Source organism: Aythya marila, assembly GCF_965140915.1.
Source record: "Aythya marila genome assembly, chromosome: 5".
Classification (NCBI taxonomy): domain Eukaryota; kingdom Metazoa; phylum Chordata; class Aves; order Anseriformes; family Anatidae; genus Aythya; species Aythya marila.
The window spans coordinates 16,225,844-16,246,875 of record NC_139046.1 but is presented as its reverse complement, the minus strand read 5'-3'; the positions used below and the strand labels follow the sequence as shown (position 1 = coordinate 16,246,875).

The window sequence follows — 21,032 nt, the reverse complement described above, 5'->3', positions numbered from 1 at the left end:
GTCATAGGTAGATGGGCGTAGGTAAATGGGAAGGAACAGAGAGGTTGGGATGGTTCTGCCCAGCATCTCGCTGTGTGGATGTCACGGCCCTTGGCCTGTACGATCCCTGGGTATTGCACGAGCTCCCACAGGCCTGGGGATAAACATCCAGTCCTTCCCGCTGCCCACTTCAACAGACACCCGTAAAACTTCACGCCTTCTTATTTCTTGTTCAAAGGCAAAATATTATTGTGTACTGGAGGTCTGAAATTAAGATCACCACAACGTGATTGATACTGGGGGATTTGAAAATACTTCATAAAACTGTGTCTTTGGTAAAATGGAGGCTTTGCAGCTGGATGAATGCCTGTCTTGGGAAGTTCTTTATTTTAAGCACCCATTTATCACTGCAGCAGGTACTGTGGGCTGCAAGCACTCAGCAACTGCAGAATGAACTTTCCCATGAGTACAAACTCATCATTCAGCTCTAATGATCCAAAGAAAAGTTTCAAAGTAATCCATACAAGAAAAACGGCAGTGTCATCCCAGGATGTCTGTAAGAATTGAAACAGTGCAAGGTCATCCCACTAGTAAGGGGAGCCCCGTACGTTCTTGAAGAAGCACCTAACATGTATCTGAAGGCTGTGAGGCAAAGCCCATTGCTCGTGCAAGAGCAAAGGGTCAGTGCCTTGATTTCACTTGAATCCTATGGAATTCAGGAGTGGATGTGAGGGCTACAGTCTCACAAAAAATAAATAAATAAATAAATAAAGTTACCTAGGACATCAAACTTCCAAGTATTCACTTGATGATCTCGATAGTAGTAAAGATATTCCCAGGTCATTCCTGGTGGTAAGGCAACGCTTCTAATACGGGAGATTAAAATTATAAAAGCATTACCCCCAAGTGGTACGGGTGGGGTAGAGAGGGGCATGGGGAGGACGCCTGCCTCGGGGCTCGGGCAAGCCGAGCAGCTGGCGGAGCTGAACCAAGCCTCTGGTGGTTTTACTCACTGCACCGTTGCCTTGTTCTGTGGTGGTTTTATTTTACCCCTGAGGGTCTGACTTCTCTAATTAGCTTTTTTTTTGTTACATAGGAGTGATACATAAAGATTTCCTTTTCTCATCTCTGGCTAAATAGAAGATAACGGCTTCATTAGGCAATTGAGTGCTCTTCCAATCAAACAGCAATACTTTGTCCCCTGGGAGCTTTCCTTAACCACAGAAAGCAAGCAGCTGGTCTAATTGTGCTGTGCTCGAGGCCCGCTGCAAGGGCAGTCAGGGCTGCTGGTGTTCCTGATGGTATCTCATGAGCAGAGCAGGGGGAGCTCTGTGCCTCCCTTCCCCTTTTGCGGTGTGAATTTCCAAGGGGCCCCTCCACCGTTCCAATTAACAAAGCTGCTCTCAGAATGTGAAGAATTAATTTCTTTGCTTAAGTCAAGCAATAAACCCCAGAAGGCTGACGATTTGAAGCACTCAGATGTAAAATTTTTAAATAAAATAACATAAAGTTGCTTGTGTTCCCCAGGAGTGTGTGAGCAGAGGTGGGGAGGTCAGGGCTGAACACACGATTTCTCTCTGTGGCTGTTGTTCAGATTGTGTACCTGCTCTTTATAAAGGGATAACAAATCATCAATAGATGCAATAGGCATGTTAAAAACATGAGTAGCCTGTGATCCAGATGGCTCTAAACATACCAACTGATGGTGCTAGAGAGGGACTTTGGCACAGTTATAAATAGGGCTGATCGAAATATGGAAAAGTGTTTCTGCAAAATATTTCAATGAACAAAAGCTGTTTGCTGATCAAAGGGTTTGAAATACACACCCTTATTTTGTTAAGTGTTTGACAAATAACCCATTCCACTTCTGCCATTATCTGTTAAAATATCATCAAAATAGATATTGACAATTTGCATTAATCAGAAACCCTATAAAATGGGTTGACAGTGAGTTTTCGAGGAGCAAACTGAGTCACTCTCCGAGTGTGTGATCCTGCAGAGTTTCTCCTGAAATGATCTGGGCCGTCTTCATCCATGTCAGGCTTGTGCCCGTATCTGCACACTTCACAAGAAATTCAAGTCAAGTCAGATCCACATCTATACACATTGCTGTTCCTCCTGCTCCGACTTCTAAAATACTCAGTTCAGTCACATCACCTGATGGGTATTTCATAGCTTCAAAGCCAGAGGCATACGGATTTCACATCAAAATTAAAGGAAGACTAAGGGAGAGCATGACCTCCAGCTCCCAGGTGAACACAGGAGCAGTACCTGTCAGCACGAAAGCTTATTTGCTGACAGCAGGTACACGTAACCCTTTGTGCTCGATCTCCCAGAGGCACACGTGGAGAAGTGGCCCTCTGAGGCTCAGCTCCTCCAGAGGGTTTGTATTTGCAACCAGCCTGAAGGCTCAGGCAGGTCGTGCTGTGTCCCAAGGAAGAAGGAAATGGGCTCTTTGACCAGACATGGTTTATACACAGTGGTTCTGCAGAGCTTTGACTGAGCTCTCCCATGTGCGAACCCTGGTCACACCAAAACTTGCTTGAAACTGGAAACAATTTCACTTCTTCATGAAGTACCACTTTAGATGAGCTGTCTCTCCTAGCTGCCTGTTTGCCTTGGGTCACTGGACCTCTAAGATGACAGGGAACGTCTGTATGATTTGGCACTAAGTAAAGCAGGCCAAAAAGGAGCAGGCAGCTCCCAAAAGCTAAGAAGCTCACACATCCTAGCAGGGAGGGCCAGAAGGACTTACCCCAAGAGGTTAGCTCTTGCAGCAGCCGAGAAGAGCACCAATACCTGGCTGTCCACACCCTGTCTCAAGGCAGAAGATAAGGCCACACTGCAGCTGCAAGGGACAGCGATGCAAAGCCACCACAGATGGACTGAAGGAGAGCTATCCCTGATGCCTGACAACCCCCTCCAAATCAGAAGTAGTTCTTTGTGATCCACCTGTTAGGTGTTGTTCTGGGGCTTTGGAAGCATTATTAATGTTCTGGCTTTCCAGTATACATGAAGGTTTTTTCCAGTAGCTGTACCTACAAGGAGCTTGATCCTGTACGATTCAAATTCAAATTCCCATTAATGTGACTGCATGAAGATCAAGTCCTGAAGCCTTCTTCCCAAGAGCCTCCCAAAGAAAGAAGGGCTGGACCATTTTCCTAAGACCCAATAGTGAGCTGAGCTATCTGGAGCTTGCACCCTTCCACAGATTAGTACAGGAAACCTGGAGTAAGGCTCCAATTAAATATTTTGACACCAGAGAAAGGAATTGGGTCAAGTAGTATGCTCACAAGTGAGTCTTAATAAGCAGTGGCTGACATGGCCAGCACTGCCTCTCCAAGTGACCCTGGAAAATTGACCCTTCTCAGCCACAACAAGGTGCACCTTCAGTAATGAGGAGCCAGCTTCAGCTCAGGATTTACCTGGGCAATAGAAAGGAGACTTTCTAGGACCTTTCACTCTCCCGTGTTTTTAATACTGCTACAGGCTTAGGTCTACAAAAATCTTCACCTGACCAAAGCAGACCTGTTTAGTCTTTGGTTTCTCTAAATTGGTATTCAGAGGGATAGAAAGCATTGATGCCTGCCATTAGACATACAGAATTCAAAGTGATTCCTCATCTTTATTTTTGGTGATGAGTAACATTGACTGACACCTCTTTTTTGCCCCCACCTTTTTTAAGACTCCTCTGAACAGCAGTTATTCCACCTTGTAGCTGACATCCTCACTGTTACCTTCACTGCTTGCCTGAGTACAGCAAAAATGGCATCATTGCCTCTGGGGAATGCTTCCCCAGCTCCTCTCTCTGCAGAAGCCAGGCTGCCAGAAACCTTCAGGTGCCCAGTGACAGAGGCCAGCACTGCTCGCATGGGGCAGCAGGCCCCAGCGCCAGGTGTAGGACTCAGCCCAAAGCTCACCGGAATGGGTAAGAGCCTGCCTATTGACCTGCATATGTTTGGGTTCAGGTTTTTAATTAATGATTTATTTATAAATGTAAATAATAAATTTGTGCCTTACACACCCAGTGCTTACTACGTGTACCTATATCAAGTAAAACAGCTGCAGCATCCCCTCAGTACAGTCACGTACTCACTGCGGGTTTAAATGAAAAGCAAATGTAGTACCCATTTATCTTCCCTGCCTGGGGGAACACTTCCATTTCTGCTCCAGGGGGGCTGCACATGACAGCAATTGCTTCTTACAGGGCATGAAACATGTACAAGGGTTTCACCGTGTTTGTGGTTATCTAGCTGCCTCCATAAAACAAAAAGCTGTTGTGAGCCAGTGGACGTTATTCCAGGGAACAAAACAAAACAAAGCAAACACTAAAAGCAGGGAGAAACGTGTGGCTAGGCTTTTCTCTCTTTCTTTCAAGGAGGAACCTGTCCCAGCCATTTTGTCCATGGAGCATGGGGATGTCCCTTGCTCCACGGCAAGCAGTTGCTGCTCCCAAGGACGGGCACAGCAGCCCTGCAGCCTCTGCTCTCCCAGCAAGCCAAAGTGCTGGTGAGGAAGGAAACCTGAGCTCCTGCACGGCAAGGAACAGCTCAGCTGCAGTAATTTAAGATTCTCTGGCTGCTCCTCAAGCTCTGTGCTAATGCTCTTGGGCAATTCAGTACCTGAAAGGCTACCTCTTCCTCTCCACTGTTTAATGCAGCAGGAACGAGTTTGCTTTGCCATTAGAGAGAGCAGTCATTAGCTGGCATTAACGTGCAGTTTGGTGTTCAAAAACAGCCTTATCGAGAGAACATCTGAGGGGACAGCCAGCTGCACTGCGAAGGAGCAGCTCTGCTTGGGAACGGCCTGACCCAGAGCAGGGGGTGGCTGGGGAAAGGGCCAGGGGGCTACTGTGACAAATGAAGCTGCCCTGGGAGGCTTTTTCCTTGCCCCATCCAGGCTGAGTCAGGTTGTCTGGTACAAGCGGAGACCACCTTACTGGCGGCATGTCTGAGAGCTCCAGACTTTCTCCCCCTCCTCTCCACAGTGTCTTTCATGAGGGAATAAATACATCTTGAAGGCACGCAGGCTCCTGAGGCATCTGTGTGTGGTGACTGCTGAAATTAAAGCAGGGCTTTCAGGTATCTCCCAAAGAGTGTCTGTGACACTAGTGAGTGAATGCTCAAAATGTCCTAGGAGAACAGGATCCACCTGCATGTCTTTGCTGTACTACCCATGCTATAGGTGATTTGGCTGTGGGACTCACTGGCTAGTAGCCAGGTTTGAAGGAGCCATATGAGGAACCAGAATGGTGGGACTGTTCCTCTTGGAAAGGAGATGAGTATGGGAGAAATGTAAATGTCCATAAAAGCCTCACTGCTCTAGGGAAATCTATTCAAGACCTTTTGCTTTTCCCAGCTCATAGCAGCAGGGTAAGATGCAGTTTGAAAACAACAGCTAAGGTATTTCTGCACAATGTTTAGGCAAGCCGTGGCACTCACTGCCATAAGAAGTCCTCAGGCTGAGAATGTACCGAGTATGAAGAGAGGTTTTGCTCAGGGGAACAAGCAAACTCACTACTTTTAAATAACACTAAAACATTGTGGAGCACTGATAAATGGATGGCCAGGTTTTGAAAGGTTTGGAAGCTGAGATTCAGCCTGACACAAAGGCAGGGAGTGACCCTGCCTCTGACCCCACTGAGGCCCCAGAGGCCGGATCCTGCCTCCAACATAGAATGGCAACTGCTGTGTCCTTTTGCTCTCTATCTCCAGGTACGTGGTTCCACCAATGTGTTATTACCACTGCTTAGAGAAGAATATTCCTGGGGGACAGCAGTGTCCCAGAAGTCCTTAGGTCTGGCTTTTGTGGCTGGCACTTTTGGGGGACAGAGGAGTGCAGGAAGCAGATGCTCAGATGTCGGTTCCCCACCACCTCCCTCCCTCCTCCTGCAGCAGCAGGGAAGCAAGCTGTGTTCAGCCTTCTTTTCATCTCCTCAAGTGCGATATTTCTGATGTGAGCCAAGGAGATCAAAGAAACCATCTAGAATGGAATGTGCTCCTGTGTTCCACGATCCTAAACCCCGCTGTTTGGAAAACCTTCCTTCAGGAAGGAAGGAGCCAGTGTTTAAAGGCATAAGATGAGGAATAGGATTAATCGGTACCAAATTTACCAGGTAGCCATTTAATGCACATAATCTGGGATGAAGCCAATGCTGGCTGTGGGCTCACGCATTAGCTGTGGGATGCAGGTAGTGTGGGGGTAATCCTGTGAGCGTGCGGATCCCCAGGAGGGGAGTGCAGGTCCAAAGACCTGAATCACTCTCAGCATATTTTTTTTTTTTTGGTATGGCTGTATGGTTAAAAACAAAAACAAAAACAAAACAAAACAAAACAAAAACAAAAAAAAAAAAGATCTGCCAAGCTTAGTCTTTATAAATTTTTAATTTCCAAAACTGTAATTCCACATTTTCCATTTAAATCACTGTTTTCTCCTTGTATTTAAAAATAAAATAAAATAACCACCCAATCCCTTAACTAATTAACCCTAGCGCTTGTTTGCCATCACTGCCTCTCATAAACCTTGTTAGTGCTTGAGGACAATAAATAGGACTATCTGTCTCTCACTTTGGGGGTAAGCAAACATTGAGCAATATCAATGGACTTCACATGAACTTGTTTAAGACCATTCTAGAACTTAGAAAATTGTTTTGTGTTACTTAATATTTACATTAGTGTGACACAGACTTTGTTGTCACAAGTCAAATATAACCATAGCCATGGGAATAATCAGTAATTTCCTGAGGAGGCTGCTGGGGATCGTTTTGACCAGGGAGATCCTCCATCTCCACAGCTTTTCTTGCTGGTTTGGTGAGGCTCACAGGAATAAGCAAGGTCTCTCTGTATGTGCTAGGTGAGCCAACCAAAGCATTGGAGGAATATGATGTTTTCCAGACTGGTGTTTGGATGTTTTTTAGAAAAACTATAGCAAGATCCAAGCTATTCATAAGGGCTCCCAGATGGTATTCTCTGATTGCTATGGAGAAGCCTCCTCTCCCAACAGGGAAGGAACATCATCCATCCGCCCCAGTGAGCGCTGTGCATGCCAGGCAAGGATGGAAACGGAGAGGCAGAGAGAGCAGTAGCCACTGTCAGGATTGAGCACGATATTGGGCTGTTTTGATGGTGTGTAAGTAACCGTTTGAACAGGAAAATCAATTAATTTCAGGTTGGTGCAATCACAGTCTAGACGAAGAAAATCAAAGCAAATCAACGTCAATTTGCCTCTGACCTGAAAAAAAAAGAAGAGAGGGGACTGCCTTTTAGCAGCATAGATGGATATTCACAACAGCAGCCTGAGCTTTGAAGCTCATTTCTATTTGCAAGCAGATGAGCATGGCTTGTGTCAGGGAACTGAAAGGCAAGCGTGACTGACTAACGTGGGCCAGAAGGAAAGGTGTTATGTGGGGTTTTTAATAGGCCTTGCTGCTAATTTGGAAGTGAGAATACATTCCATTTTTCAGTCAGTTATTTACTGATTTCATATGCAAGAATGTAATTGTTGTTAATATTTTGCTTACTGGTCTGTTTGGCTCAGGTGCAGGTGATAGCCATGAATTGACTTTGAATTTTTAGATATCTTTGTGAAAATGACACTTTTCTTCTTTCTCTGCCTCAGCTCCCAGATCTGTAAAGCCACAGCAGTCTGAAATGCAGTGTCAGTGTTTCCAAGCACAGGAGATGGATGAATTCCTATCCCAGTTTCAGCCAAGGAGTTAGAGAACAAAGCTCTCCAAGTAGCTCAGAGCCATACCCCAGATCCTTTGGCTTTATTTCCTAGATTCTGGTGGAGAAAATGTCTCTTATGTGCTGACTGAGAATAACATTTGAGCCAAGTAATCTTTTTCATAGAAGATGTTCATATATCAACATGGCTTTCAGGCTGACCCTCTTGTTCTCTGAGCTTAGAGCATGGCTGGTACAACAGCACAGGGTGCCTACTTCCATCCGTCCAGGCATTGCCTTTTTCTCTAATCATCTCTCAGGCTAGGAGGGCAAATATCCATTTCCCACCACAACAACTCACGGTCCTGTCCAACTGCCCATATTGCACTAGTCACTGCAGGCAGGTCGCAGCATATAGCTCTCCATATTCTCACCACACGTCATGCACTAGAAATTAGACAGCTATAAGGAAAAAAGGCATTGTTCTCTAAAGACATAAACAGCCTTTTTATAAGACTGGAATCGGTCAGAAATGCCTGCCATCATCACTTAGCCAGACACTAAGGATCTACTCCTGTTCTCCGTATACTAAACCACAAACTACTTCAGAGACTCACAAACCTGCTCTTCCCTTGAAGTCTGTTTCTGGCATTGCCTTTCCCTGAGTGGCAGAATACCTTCTACTTTTTTATTTGATCACTTTTGCTCTTTGACATAAATCTTTCCCTGACATGCTTTACTTTGACAGTTCCTAATATAGCTGTGCCTAATGAGACAAATTCCAATAGCAGAAGTACTGATTGCTGGATTAACAGTTTCATATCCATTTCCCTGGGGCAAGATATAGAAAAAATCATCATCCATCATGCCACTACAGTGGGAGATTGCATACCCTACCTGGAAAACGTTTAGTTTCTTCATTGCAATGAGCATAAAGGATGCAAGACCACAGCTTGAGAGAGGGAAATGTATAGTCACAGGCACTGCATATTCTGCTACATGTCTCAAAAAGGGGCCTCAGGGAAGAAAAGGGCCTTGTGTAAGCAACTGGATTAGAACTGAGATAATTTATTACCCTAATAACATCAACATTTATAAGTAAGGATAAGCAAATATTGACTAAGTAAACATAACCTGATAAACAGATCAATCTGTTTCTCTGTTTGAAATATGTAGGAATTAACAAGCTTAATAATATTCAGTGTTTTACACTCGGAGACTAAAATGCTCTGGTGTACCTGAAGTAGTAAAAGGCTATTGTATAAGACAATAATAAATAAATAAATAAATTCAACAGCACCCAGAAATACATACACGGACAAAAGGAAAAAAGAAGGAAAAGGAAAAGAGAAATGAAAAAGAAAAAGGAGAAAAGGAAAAATGAGAAAAATAAAAAGGAAAAGAAAAAGAAAAAGAAAGAGAAAAAGAAAAAGAAAGAATAGCTTTTGTTCCTGTTGGATACAGGTTTCCCATGCAACAAGAACTGTCATGGGTGTTCATTTCCTGGTCTTATAAACATATAACCATCAATCAATGCTATTCACAAAGTACTGTTTAGAAGATCAACTTATTTCCAGCTTTTCTCTGCTATTAATTAAAAAAATGCAACAGACAAGGAGAACTTTGATTTTGTATGGGGGGGATTTTACAATCCAAATGTGCTTTTTGAGGCATGGATTTAAATAAGATACTAGAGGACATTTGAGAGTACATTTGGGAACACGTTTCCATGCACAAAGTGGAAACCTGTGTGCTCCCTGGTCTCAAAGAAAAGTTTTAGTCAGAACAAAAGCGTTCTCACATCCTCCTTGAGCACAGGGCTTCCATAGCAGGGTGGCGTGCTTTTCTGAATTTAATTTTCTAGTATAAGTCCCTGACTTTTGTGACCTCTGAAATTGCTTTAGGTATAATAAACTCCTTGCATACCATTGACACTGAGTAACAGGGGCACACAGTGGAAGGAATAAAACTCTGAGCTTGTTCTAAAGAAGCACTGCGGTCACTTTCAAAAGAGAATCCAACAGGCAGCCCTCACAGACTGCACCCAAAGAATAAACAGGCATTTTGTCAACTGTACGGGGATGATTGTGACTAAGGGAATAGTCCAAGTCATTATTTCATCTCCCTACTTTGTCCTGTGATCAGGTAATCTTGGTTACTTCAATGTAGCAGTGCTTAGCTGGGAGGGTATATATCAGTATAGTGTGATACTGCTGCTCGTTGTGAGCCACTAAAGTAAGGAGAGTGATGTATTAAGGAAAGGACAGCAGTGTATTGCTTGCAGAGTCACAATAGCTGAGCTAAAAGCCAACAAATTTTGCTATTTACCCCAAACACTATCCTACTACTTAAAAGATCTGTCATAAAACAGCTGGGACCTGCCACCTCCATCGGCAGACTGGCATTGTTGTGGCCGGTTCCCTGGCCATTGACCACACTCACAGGCACTGCTACCCTTTGTGGAGGCATCCAGCAGCCATCTAAAAACTTCAACATCTGTTCTGAACTATTTGCCTAGATCTCTGTGGTCAGTGAAAGGCAAGGGCACCCCTGGAGGGCACCCAGCGGTGCTGTGGCGGCAGGGACACGCGAGGGGACAGTCCCCGACTCCTGTTTCTGGTGGTGCACTGAGGGCACCCATGCCTGCAGGTGGCCAGCGCTGGCTGGGGCGCACCCCACCCTCACCAGTGCCCTGCCATACACCCCCAGAACACCTCGCTCCTGCTGGGGGTGAGCAGATGGAGGCTCTGGAGCCTGACAGCGCTTTGCCGGGGCTGGGGGTGCCCGGTGCGAGGCTGCCCCCCGCTCCCCGCGCACGGGGGGAGGGCAGGGGGAGAGGAGGCGGCTTCCTCCTGACGCCATTTCCGAGCGCTGCCCTATTTAACCGGGCGGCTGCGGCACTGCCCGCCTGGGAGCCTCAGCCGGGGGCAGGCACGGCTCTGCCTCAGCACCCGCCGGCACCTCCTGCCCAGCCCGCCCCGCCCCGCGCCATGGGCCCGGCGCTGCTCGGCCTCCTGCTGCTGGCCCTGCCCGGTGAGTGCGGCCCCCACCGGGACCCCGGCCCCGGCCCCTGCCCCTCGCCGCCGGGCCCCAGCACCGCGGGCAGCGCCGCCAGCACGGCCCGGCAGCACCGCGGACAGCGGCACCGCAAGGTCACCGCCGCGGAGCTCCTTTCCCTTCCCTTCCCTTCCCTTCCCTTCCCTTCCCTTCCCTTCCCTTCCCTTCCCTTCCCTTCCCTTCCCTTCCCTTCCCTTCCCTTCCCTTCCCTTCCCTTCCCTTCCCTTCCCTTCCCTTCCCTTCCCTTCCCTTCCCTTCCCTTCCCTTCCCTTCCCTTCCCTTCCCTTCCCTTCCCCCCCACTTTTCACCCCATTTTCCTCAGTTCAGGATTTCTCAGCTTGCCCCACACAGCTGGTAGCTAACTCGCTTTTTCTTTCTGCCCTCCCTCGTTTTGCAGCTCTCTCTCTTCCTGTGACCAGCGACATGAGCAAAGGGGACACCAAGGTAAGGATGAGACTGTAGTGAGAGAGGGCAGCGAAGCTGAAGGGTGCGATGTTTAACCTCCACCTGGCTGGCTGACTTTTGGCTGCTTCTGCTGAAATACCCCCTGGGAAGTGACAGCTGGGGGGATTTGCATGAGATATCCCTGCAGCGGGCTCCATCCTCCCCGACTCCCTCCCCACCAGGATTTACCCTTTGTGCTTTCACTCCTGGGCACCTGAGCAGGATGAGAGCCCCTCAGAATGTACCAGAGGGACCAGACAAGCTGGTCTGAAGCCTGGTGAGGACCATGGAGGTTGGGTATGACCCTTCCCTGTCCTACTTTCAGCTTTTCAAAGCTCCCAGCAGGATGTGACTCAGGGGGAGTGGGGGGAGATGTGATTCAGGAACGGGCATCGCTGGTACGGTGTGTGTTTGGGGGCGTGCGTGCATCTGTGTGTGCGCTGTGTTACTTAGCTGTGCTCCTGCAAAACAGGCAACCGACGACTCTCAAAGTCCTAATCTGTGCTCGTCATCCTGGCCGGGTGGCTGCAAGCTGTGTGTGACTTGGCTGACCTCTTCAGCCTTCTTTAAAGACTTCTGTGCCTACATCCCTGTGCCTCTCTGCCATCCATAGGCGCACTTCACATGTATGTGCACTCCCCCATGCTTGGCTAGGTGTGTGTGTGCCTGTGCTGATCTGCAGCAGAGACCCCCACCCCCTTCCCGATGTTACAATGCCAATAGGCTTTCATGATCTGATCATCTAGCTGCTCAAATTAACACTTCTACAGAAATTAATGTCCAGAAAGCAGATGCCAGACCTTTCTCCCTACTTCCTGAACCTCTTTGACTTCTGAAATCTTCCAGCCACATGTGTTTGTTTTTTTTTCCCCCAGGCAGCAACAGGGAGGTACGCTCATGTCACTCTCAGCCACGGGTTCTGATTTACGGTGCCCCTGCTCAGTTACCTACAGGGCAGGTGCCAGGAGAAACTCCTCCCCATCCCGCGTCAGATGTGCCTGGGTCTGGAGAGCTGTCGCCTTGCTAAGACCTTTAGGCTGCTTAGCCCTTCCTGGGGCTGAGCTGTGAGCCGCTGGGTGCCAGCTCCAGGCTGTGCACTGCCAGCTGGGGGAGGAGACCTGGAGCAGGCACTCATCCCTTCAAACGGGCTGGGTGCTCACTGTGCATCCAGTGGGAAAGTCCATTAATTCCACAGTTGTCCTCGTGAAGTCTGTTTCCTGGTGTGTTTCACCATGGCAAGTCCCAGCAGAACAGGTGTAGTTTCTATGGAAGCTGGCACAACTCCATGGAAGGCCTTCCTTCAAGGAAGGCTCCTCTCCCAGGCCTGTCCCCTCCCCTGGTGCTGCACTGGCACTGGCTCTAGCTGAGAGCAAAATGAGAGCACAGCTTTCTTTTGGATTTAGCTGCAACTGGAAGGAGCCATTAGGGCTCTTCTGCCTTGTGTTCCCTGAGACATTTCAGTGGGGGAGCTCCTGGTCTCAGGGAACAGATACCACCACGTAGGTACGGCACTGGGCACTGCAGCTCTTCCTACCCACCAAGCTGCTGTAGACATCCTCTGCCACCTGTATTTGTGGGTGTCTCGGGGCTGTGAAATGAGAAGCTAGCACCTGCAGGACTTCCCTGGGCAGCTCATCAGGCTTTCCTTGCAGCAAGGGCTTTGTGTGGGGAGCTGAACACAGCCACAGCAGTTACAGCAGCTCTGGTGTATGCCCACTCGTGCTCTAAGGACTCTATTGCACACTTACAGGCAGACATTTCAGAAAGGGCCAGAGCATACCTGAGCTTAAATATGGGGAAGTCTTTCCCAGGAAGGACATGATCCTAGGGAGATTTCTGTGTAGGGACCAACTCCTAAGGATCTATGTACGGACTCACAGTTAGAGGACAGCTATGGCAAAATTCCAGCCTGAGTTTCTGCACTGGATTAATTACATTCATTTGGAGAGGATATCCTTCATTTCCTGGTGCTGGCTGTTCTGTGACCTTGTGAAGCCTCACTCTGCAGGATTTGCTCTTACAAAAAGTCCTGGAAAGTGTTGGAACGATTGCATTCCTCATTTCTTTAAGTTGCATAATTCCTCCACAGAGCTGGCCAAATGTCTGCAGTGGCTGATTTGTTTCTCCGTGTTCAGACAAAGACCCTAAATCATCTGAGAAATCTTCAAAGAGCTTGTATAGGGTGTTTCACTGGACCAGGTTCTTATTTCTCATGCTGAGAAAGTGCTTGCTTCTGAAGCTGCACCAAATTCTGCTGCAATAAGTGGCTCCAGAGGTTGGGAAACATGGGAGGGAAGTATCAGAACCTGTCTTGTTGTTTTTTTTCTTTTTAATGGTAGAGTGAAGTAACTCTAAGCCATCTGAAATCAATATTAATGGATTGTTTGTGGCATAGGAGAAAGATACCAGAGAAATTTCTCAGGTTTCCTTTTGTTAGGTCTTTACTGCAACATTTTTATTCCAACAGGCAATCCCCTCAAACCCAGTAAGCAGATAAGGGCTCAGCATTTTATGGCTGTAATCTGCAAAAGGAGGCTTCTCTCCTTCCACGGGGTGAAAATGGACCTGTTCTAGCTGGTCAGTGGATATATCCAATTGCTTGAATGAGCAGCGCTGTAGCTGACTGAGAACTGCTGACTGTGTTTAATTTCCACTGCAGCTACAGTGCTCTGCTCCCCGGGGAACGGCACCTTGTGAGGGAGGTCAGGGCTCTCGGGGCTGCCTGCAGAAATCATGAGCAAGAGGTTCAGTCTGATTATTTGTTGCCCCCAAGGCTTAATTGTATCTTTTTGTTTTCTTGGGTTTTCTTTGTGGTTTTGTTTTGTTTTTTATTTTGTGAATAATCATCCTTTTGAACTGGGCAGCCTAATTCCTGCTCTATTAGTTGGCGTGAGCTGTAGCAGATGCTGTTCTCTCACCCGTGTGACTACTTGGGTCCACACCACGACCACTGCCCACCTGGTGGGGCTCCTGCTGTGGTGAAGGTGCCTCCCCCCTACCAGAGTGCCACCTTGCCTTTGTGCCGGGGGCTTCGATTCTCTCACCACATCCATACCGCGCTGGGTGATCCCCGTGGGACCTAGCAGTGCTGCGGTTGCCTGGGTACAGAGTTAGGCCTGTAGTCTCTGTGGGGGTGATGGAAATAATGTCTTCTTGTTACACACTGAAGAAAAGGGCTCTGCAGAAGGCAGGTTCAGAGTCCATCCTGTCTGGGAAGCTCCCTCAGGCAGCAGTAAACGCTTCAGATGAAAGGGTGAGAACTTCCTAAATTTCAGGTGACCCATGGCCATGTACAGCTTCCAGTCTGCAATAGATGGCTTGCACTCCAGCAGAGGTCAAACACTTCTCCAGAGTGTGCTGTCTTTCTCTAGGACTTCACAGCAGTATTTCTCAGCCACATTTGAGAGTACAGTTTGCCCTCGGTGCCTGGCTGCAGTCCAGCTAGGATGCGCCGAGCTTGAATAGGTTGCAGGATTTCAAGGTTGCCTGATTAAGAGCTCTGGACAGTTGTTGCTGTCTGTGACCTCCCCCTGAGTCCTTTCACGAGATGTGGGTTGAGGGTTGAGGTGCGTTGACTTAACATTATTCTTACCCTAAATCCCAAACGCAGCACCATAGCAGCTACTAGGAGGAAAATCAACTCTACCCTAGCTGAAACCAGGACAGATGGGTTGGAGCTCCCTGTGTATTTCTATGGTTTCCCTTCAGTCGCTTCTTGTGCCCAGTCTCTGGGGTGGGCTGGAGTCATGAGATCCTCTGCAGAAGCTCGCAGCATGTTGAAAAAGCTCCTTCCATTGCCATGTGTCATTCGCTCACTTCTCAATTTCGGGAGGTACCTTCTGTTCCTGCGTTAGGTGAAATGGGAACCGAACATTCAGTTCTGGCTCCACCAGAAAAGCAAGGGGATCTGTGCCATCATCTGCTGCATTCCAGCCTTGGTAACAAATAGGTTTGGAAAAAAATAGCAAAGCAGTTCTTTAATTTGTGTGTTGTCTCTTTCTAGGTGATGAAATGCATCGTGGAGGTCATCTCTGATACTTTATCGAAGCCAAACCCTCTGCCAATCAGTGAGGAATGCCTGGAAACGCTCCGAGGAGGTACGGATGCAGATTTAGTGCTGGGTATCAACCAGAGCAGATGTGTCAGGGACACAAGCAGGGGCTGGTCTTGCTCCCCATGGCCCAGTCCGGCCCATACTCTATCAGGGCCTGACAAGGGGTCCCCGACACTTTCACCTTCCTCGCAGTGACCCTGCTGGGCTGCAGCAGGCCCCAGGAGCTGCTGCGTGGCCCAGGCCATGCCTCACCTGGGCACCATGGCTGGGTGAGGCGCTGAGTGGTCTTCGTGGGATAAGAAATATCCCATGCCAGCCACCGTTTCTGCCAACTGCACAGCTAAGAGATGCGGCAGCAAACCAGGCCAGGGGAGAGAGAAGAGCAAACGGAGGGGGAGGTGGCACCTGGGGTTCTGTTGTGTTTCCTGAGGGTGGGGGAGTTGTCGCTGACCACCTCCGTACCAAGCCTCTCCTGTTGCAGATGAACGAATCATTTCGATCCTTCGCCACCAGAATTTACTGAAGGAACTCCAGGAAATCGCTGCTCAAGGTACAGTAGTTTGGGAAAAGGGGGTTCATCAGCTGTAGCTCCTCGCACAGTTTCCATTGTGTTTTTCTTTTGTTTTACATTAATTTAATATCATGTAAATGTGCCATAGGGCGTATAGTTTCAGGATTTCAAGAAGATACTGCAGCTGTGGGGGAATTTTGCTTATAGTAACTCCAACGTGTATCCAATGATTTACATGACCCAGTGCTCACTCAGCAGAGCTATGTGGGCAGCATCTGGAAGGAGGCATTTTTTTTATCCTTCAGCATTGCGATGCCTAGGTGTTTTGTTGGCCTCAGTGCACTGCGGTTCAGCATCTCTTATTCCCTAGCTCCCCATCAATATCGCTGTTTTCCTAGCAACCCCACTTCTCTGAGTTCTTTCAGAGACCTTTTATTTCTGCAGATAATGTTTTTGATGACGGCTTTGTTCCTGCAGTTGATTCACATATCCTCCAGTCTCAGTTTTCCTTACAGCTCTCCTTTGACATTGTAGAAAACACACACAGCATTATAAAGGGCACAGAGCTATTGTGCTACCTGTACTCTCTGAAAGACGGGCGGGGATGTTGCTTTTTGCTACCTTTTGTTACCTGACCCAGGTGCCAACGAGAGGACTCAGCAGCAGAAGAAAAACAATGGCTTTGAAGATGAACTTTCTGAAGTCCTTGAAAGTCAGAATGATGAGAACAAGCAAAGAGGTCAGTGTCAGCCTCCCCCCGGGGAAGCACGCCAGGCTGTAAACAAGGATGTTCTTTCTAACAGCCTTGGTGCGTCCATCTGCTTCTCGTTTGGGCCTCTCCTTTGATGTGACACACACAGGCAGCCCTCTTTGCTTTGCTCTTATTGACCAGCTGAAACAGCGTGTCAGTTCTGAGCTCTAGTACCCAGTCACCAGGCTGACACTGAGCTCTCCCACCTTGCTGCCAACACGCACGCTTAATGCTTGCAGTGAGTCACAGCCGGGGAAATCCCGTGCTGAAACACTCAGCGATGGCTGCAAGAGCAACGTGGGTTTGTGCCCGCCACCCTTGTTTGCAAGGCACGTGGCGGTGGGGCTCTGAAGGGCCAGGCAGACCCCACACACACATCACCTGCATCCTGAACAGCCCACATGGGCCGGGATGTCCCCTCGTCCCCACGTTCCCACAGCCCAGCTGCAGACGGGCAGCGCTGTGTGAGGCAGGGTTGTCAGTCCGCTCCCTTTTGCACCTCAGGAGGTGATGATGCCCCAGAGGGGTGCGATGGTTTTTTATCCAGCAGAGCTGGCTCCTTCTGCGTGGTGGGGTGGGAGATAGGGATGTCCAGCGCAGTCCTCTGAGAGCAGAGAGCTGCATGTGTATTACATACAGCCCTAAATCCTTTCGTTTTTCGTGCTATTTGGTTTCATGCACAGAAGGTATGCTACTGATATCTCGGGAGATGGCTGTGAGGAGTGTGCTGCAGCAGAGTGCTCAGGCATATGTTTAACTTCAGCCTTGTGAGGCTCTCCAGCAGAGCAAGCACCGGTGAGAGCCCCGGCTTGCTTGAGTGCAAGCATATGTTGAAGTGACTTGTGAAAGGCTGAGCCACGGGCTGGTTAAGCAGATTGCTGAGCAAGGCTGACGCTCCCTAGGAAACACGCAGGCTCCCCTGTTTGTGAAATGAGCTCTCAGGAGAGGTGTTGCTTCTTGCTCCTCACTCTGCAGATGCAGCGTGGCAGCACGCTGAGGAGGAGCAGCCCACGGAGTCCCTGGCTGAGCTACCAGCAGAGAAAACCCAGCAGAAAGAAGATTTGAGAAAGGAGGGGAAGAACAGCCTGGGGGAGAGGGAGCCCAGGCCACGGGATGCTGACCCTGGTGAGAAGGAGGACCAGGAGGAAGCAGAGAGCAATGAGATCAGGGACACGGGGGATGCCCAAGGAGAAGAAGCTTTGGAAAACCACATCGGCAAAGATCCGAGTGAGGATGAGCTGCAGCCCCGAGAGGATGAAGAGGAGCAGCCCGGAGGCCCCAGGGACAGCCAGGAGATGGAGGAGGAGGGAGAGCAGCCTTCCAGGCAGGGCCAGGAGCAGAGCAAGGAGGCGGTGGGGAAGCGCATGGAGCGGGAGGACGACGGAGAAGATGCTCCTGCAGAGGAGGACCCTACTGAAGCAGAGAGGTCGCTTGACTTGGCTGAGGAGGACGTGGGGGCTGAGGAGATGCAGGGAGAGGACAGTACGTATCTCAGAGACCGCCCTGATACATACCTGGGGTTAGCTGAGACAGGCTGATGAGGCTTTAAAACCCCAAAGTTCAGGCAGGTGCTTACAGGGGTTACAGAAATACCCCCTTGACAGTCACCCACACCCCCAGGCACCCGATCCCTGGGCACACACACAGCACAGGCCCTGCAGGTGCCTCGCTGCCTGCTGCCCAGCTGCCTCCTGGGGACAACTTCCTTTTCCTTGAGCTTCCTGCATGGTTTCTGGCAGCTGCCTCCAGCCCTCCTTACGGACACTGTGACCTCAGAGTGGGTTTTTCTAGAATCCTGGGAGTGGGGCTGAGTCAGGAAACCCACCTCGCATCACCTCTGAAGGCTTGCTTCGAAGGTGGAGCCCAGCCAGGTTAAAATTGTGCTCACTGTTGTGTACAATGCTCTTTCAGGTAACGACGATGCTCTGGGATTTGGCAAAGATGGGCAGAGCTCCGAGGAGGAGGAGGAGGAGCAGCCACGTGCACTGAGACGAGGAAGGCATCACCTGGAGGATGAGGGGATGCAGGCGGACGAGGACACCTTCCAGCCCAGGGATGCCAAAAGTGAGGAAATGGAGGACGAGTCCTCCAGGGAGTGGGAGGACTCCAAGAGGTGGAACAAAATGGATGAGCTGGCCAAGCAGCTGACATCGAAGAAGCGCATGGAGGAAAACGATAGTGGAGAAGACCCAGACAGGTCCATGAAAATGGCATTCAGGTCCCACAAGTATGACTTCAGCAGCCCAGAGGAAGGAGTGAGAAGGTCACGGAAGCATCACTCGAAGGAGGACAGCAGTGAAGGAGGCTTTCCGCTGGCTCCCATGCCTGAAGAAAAGAAGGACGAGGAAGGCAGTGCTAACAGGAGAACAGAGGTTGGTGCACATAGGCTTAAGAATAAATCCTGTCTGGTTATTACTTGGGAATTCAAACTGTGCTTGGAGAGATGTTGATACCTTGGCCTTATGCAGCCAGCATTGGTTCTCTGTGACGTTAACAAGAGGTCTGGTGACCTTTTAGTTTTCCAGACCTAGGCTATATTGAGGTTTTCACCTGTCTGTGCCTTTGGTTTATTTTTCTTGTTTTAATATCTAGTGCAAAAACATTCCCTGTCCCAGAGAACCTTCAAAATGTGACAGAACCTTTGTGCTGGCCTGCAGTGGACACAGTGACCAGCTGGGGGGTGGGTTTTGTGTCCCAGAGCCCTTTCAACTCACAGGGAAAGCTCTTCCTGGCTCAGGTATGGAGTGAGCATTGTCTGATCTCCTAAGGAGGCAAACCAGAACACAGCAGTAGTGAGAGAGCTGGGGTGTGGAGTGGAAATGGCTGGGAGGGATGTGAGTATGTCTGAATATACTCATTCCCTGGTGCCTTGTGTGATGCCGTGCAGTATCTCAGCAGGTCCCCGGGCAGCCAGGAGCTGTGGTTTTGCCATGGTGCTGACACCCAGCGCCAGTTTATCTGAGCCACAAGGGGGCTGAGGAGCCCAGGGAGGTGAGGAGGTGCCAGACCTGTGGAGGGGTAGGGCTACTTTTTCCTCATGAGGAGAACAGCTCAGGGATGAAAAAAAAAAAAAGAATGCCTTTTTTTAATGTACCTGTTGTTTTTTCACACTGACCACACACAGTGCAGGTTGGTGGTTTTGCCAGCTTGTGCTTGGCTCAGCATGGGGGAGAGGATGTTTCTTCAGCACTAAAGAAGTAGTGGCAGCACAGACACACAGCAGCAACCACAGGAAGGCCACGTTGGTGGACAGATGAGCCTTTAAACTGGCCCAAGTTTATTTCCAAACTGAAAAGCCTCTTTTGATGGCAGAGGTGACTGAGGGTGCCTGGCATAGCACGCAGAGAGATGGTACAGAGGTGACACCAGTGCCTAAATGCGGGTGTTCAGCACTGTTTGAGAGCACCCATCCTGCTCTCCCTCACATTAGGGAGCAGAACCCACCCCGGCAGCACCTCTGGGCTCGCGGTGGGCACCACACATCTCCCATCCCTGAGGAGCAGCAGGGCTGACGCTCCTCCTGGCATCTCGTTGCAGGACCAAGAGCTGGAGAGCCTGGCAGCCATCGAGGCCGAGCTGGAGCGCGTGGCCCACAAGCTGCACGAGCTGAGGCGGGGCTGAGGGCTGGTGGCCACCCCCTTCCCTCCCCGCCGCGGTCTCTCCCTTCCCGATCTCTTGGCGAGCACGACGGAGCAGCAGCACCGCACCTCGATGCCGGCCGCGCGGGCACCCAGGCCTGCCTCCCTCGCAGTAGTGTTGTGCCCATCACTGCTTCTTGCCCCATGCTCCTCTGTCCCCTACGGATGTCCAACTGCCCTGACGGGCCACTGTAGCCAAGAAGTGCAACCTGCACCTGTATTTTCTTTCTTTTTTTTTTCTCTCTCTCTTTTCCCCCCTTTCTGTTTTTAAATGACAGGACAGCTTTCTAGAAAGTTCTCCTTCCACCGGTAGTTTCACTGGGTAAAATTGCAATAACTTGTTACCTTTTGATTAAAAGCTGAGAACTCTGACTGTAATATATTCTATATAAAAAATTTATCTAAGGAAAAATAAAACCGCAGTGGGCTCCTTGTTTTATTTGCCAGCTTTGGTCTCGGTCAGCGGCAGGGCTGTCCGGCCCCTTTGGGGAACAGGGAGCCGCGGCGTCCCCTCACCACAACACGTATCAGTGGCATTTCCAGCCCTACCGCTGCCCAGCCCTACGGGCATCTCTCTGGGGCCAAGGGGGGGTTTTGGAGCTTCAACATTGGGTAAATACTGGAGAAAGTCAGGTTATTCAGGCAACATCAGTGGGTTTTAATAAAATACTGATAAATGGGCTAGTCATGAGGAAAACCATGAGGTGCGGTCTGGCGGCACCATCTTGTGCTTTCCCTCCCCTCAGGCGCAGCAGAAGCACCCATGTCCTTGGGTGTAGGCCGGGTGCCAGTTGGAGGGCTGGGCTGTCTGCGGCTGGGGAGATTTGCCCCTAAAAGTCTCTAAACATAAGAATTCGCCCTGCTCAAATGGAAGAAAGTGTTTTTAGGGGGTGTAGGAATATGCTTAATAACTATGATGGTGAGGTCAAAATTA

At 49.3% G+C, this 21,032-nt stretch overlaps 1 protein-coding gene across 1 annotated transcript; it reads left to right on the top strand.

The window, feature by feature from the left end:
* Positions 1-10,544: 10,544 nt before the first annotated feature.
* CHGA (chromogranin A) lies at positions 10,545-20,630 on the top strand. Its single transcript, XM_082762251.1, has 8 exons — positions 10,545-10,676; positions 11,098-11,144; positions 15,148-15,241; positions 15,680-15,748; positions 16,350-16,448; positions 17,436-17,942; positions 18,372-18,832; positions 19,998-20,630. The coding sequence occupies exons 1-8, from the start codon at positions 10,634-10,636 to the stop codon at positions 20,079-20,081; spliced, it is 1,404 nt and encodes a 467-aa protein (XP_082618377.1). The 5' UTR covers positions 10,545-10,633; the 3' UTR covers positions 20,082-20,630.
* Positions 20,631-21,032: the final 402 nt, after the last annotated feature.

Bases quoted from the DNA above. Each gene is read 5' to 3' on its own strand.
- CHGA (XM_082762251.1), top strand. From the start codon at position 10,634: ATGGGCCCGGCGCTGCTCGGCCTCCTGCTGCTGGCCCTGCCCG. The intron at 10,677-11,097 runs GTGAGTGCGGCC...CTCGTTTTGCAG, and splicing joins CCTGCTGCTGGCCCTGCCCG to CTCTCTCTCTTCCTGTGACC. The intron at 16,449-17,435 runs GTCAGTGTCAGC...CTCACTCTGCAG, and splicing joins TGATGAGAACAAGCAAAGAG to ATGCAGCGTGGCAGCACGCT.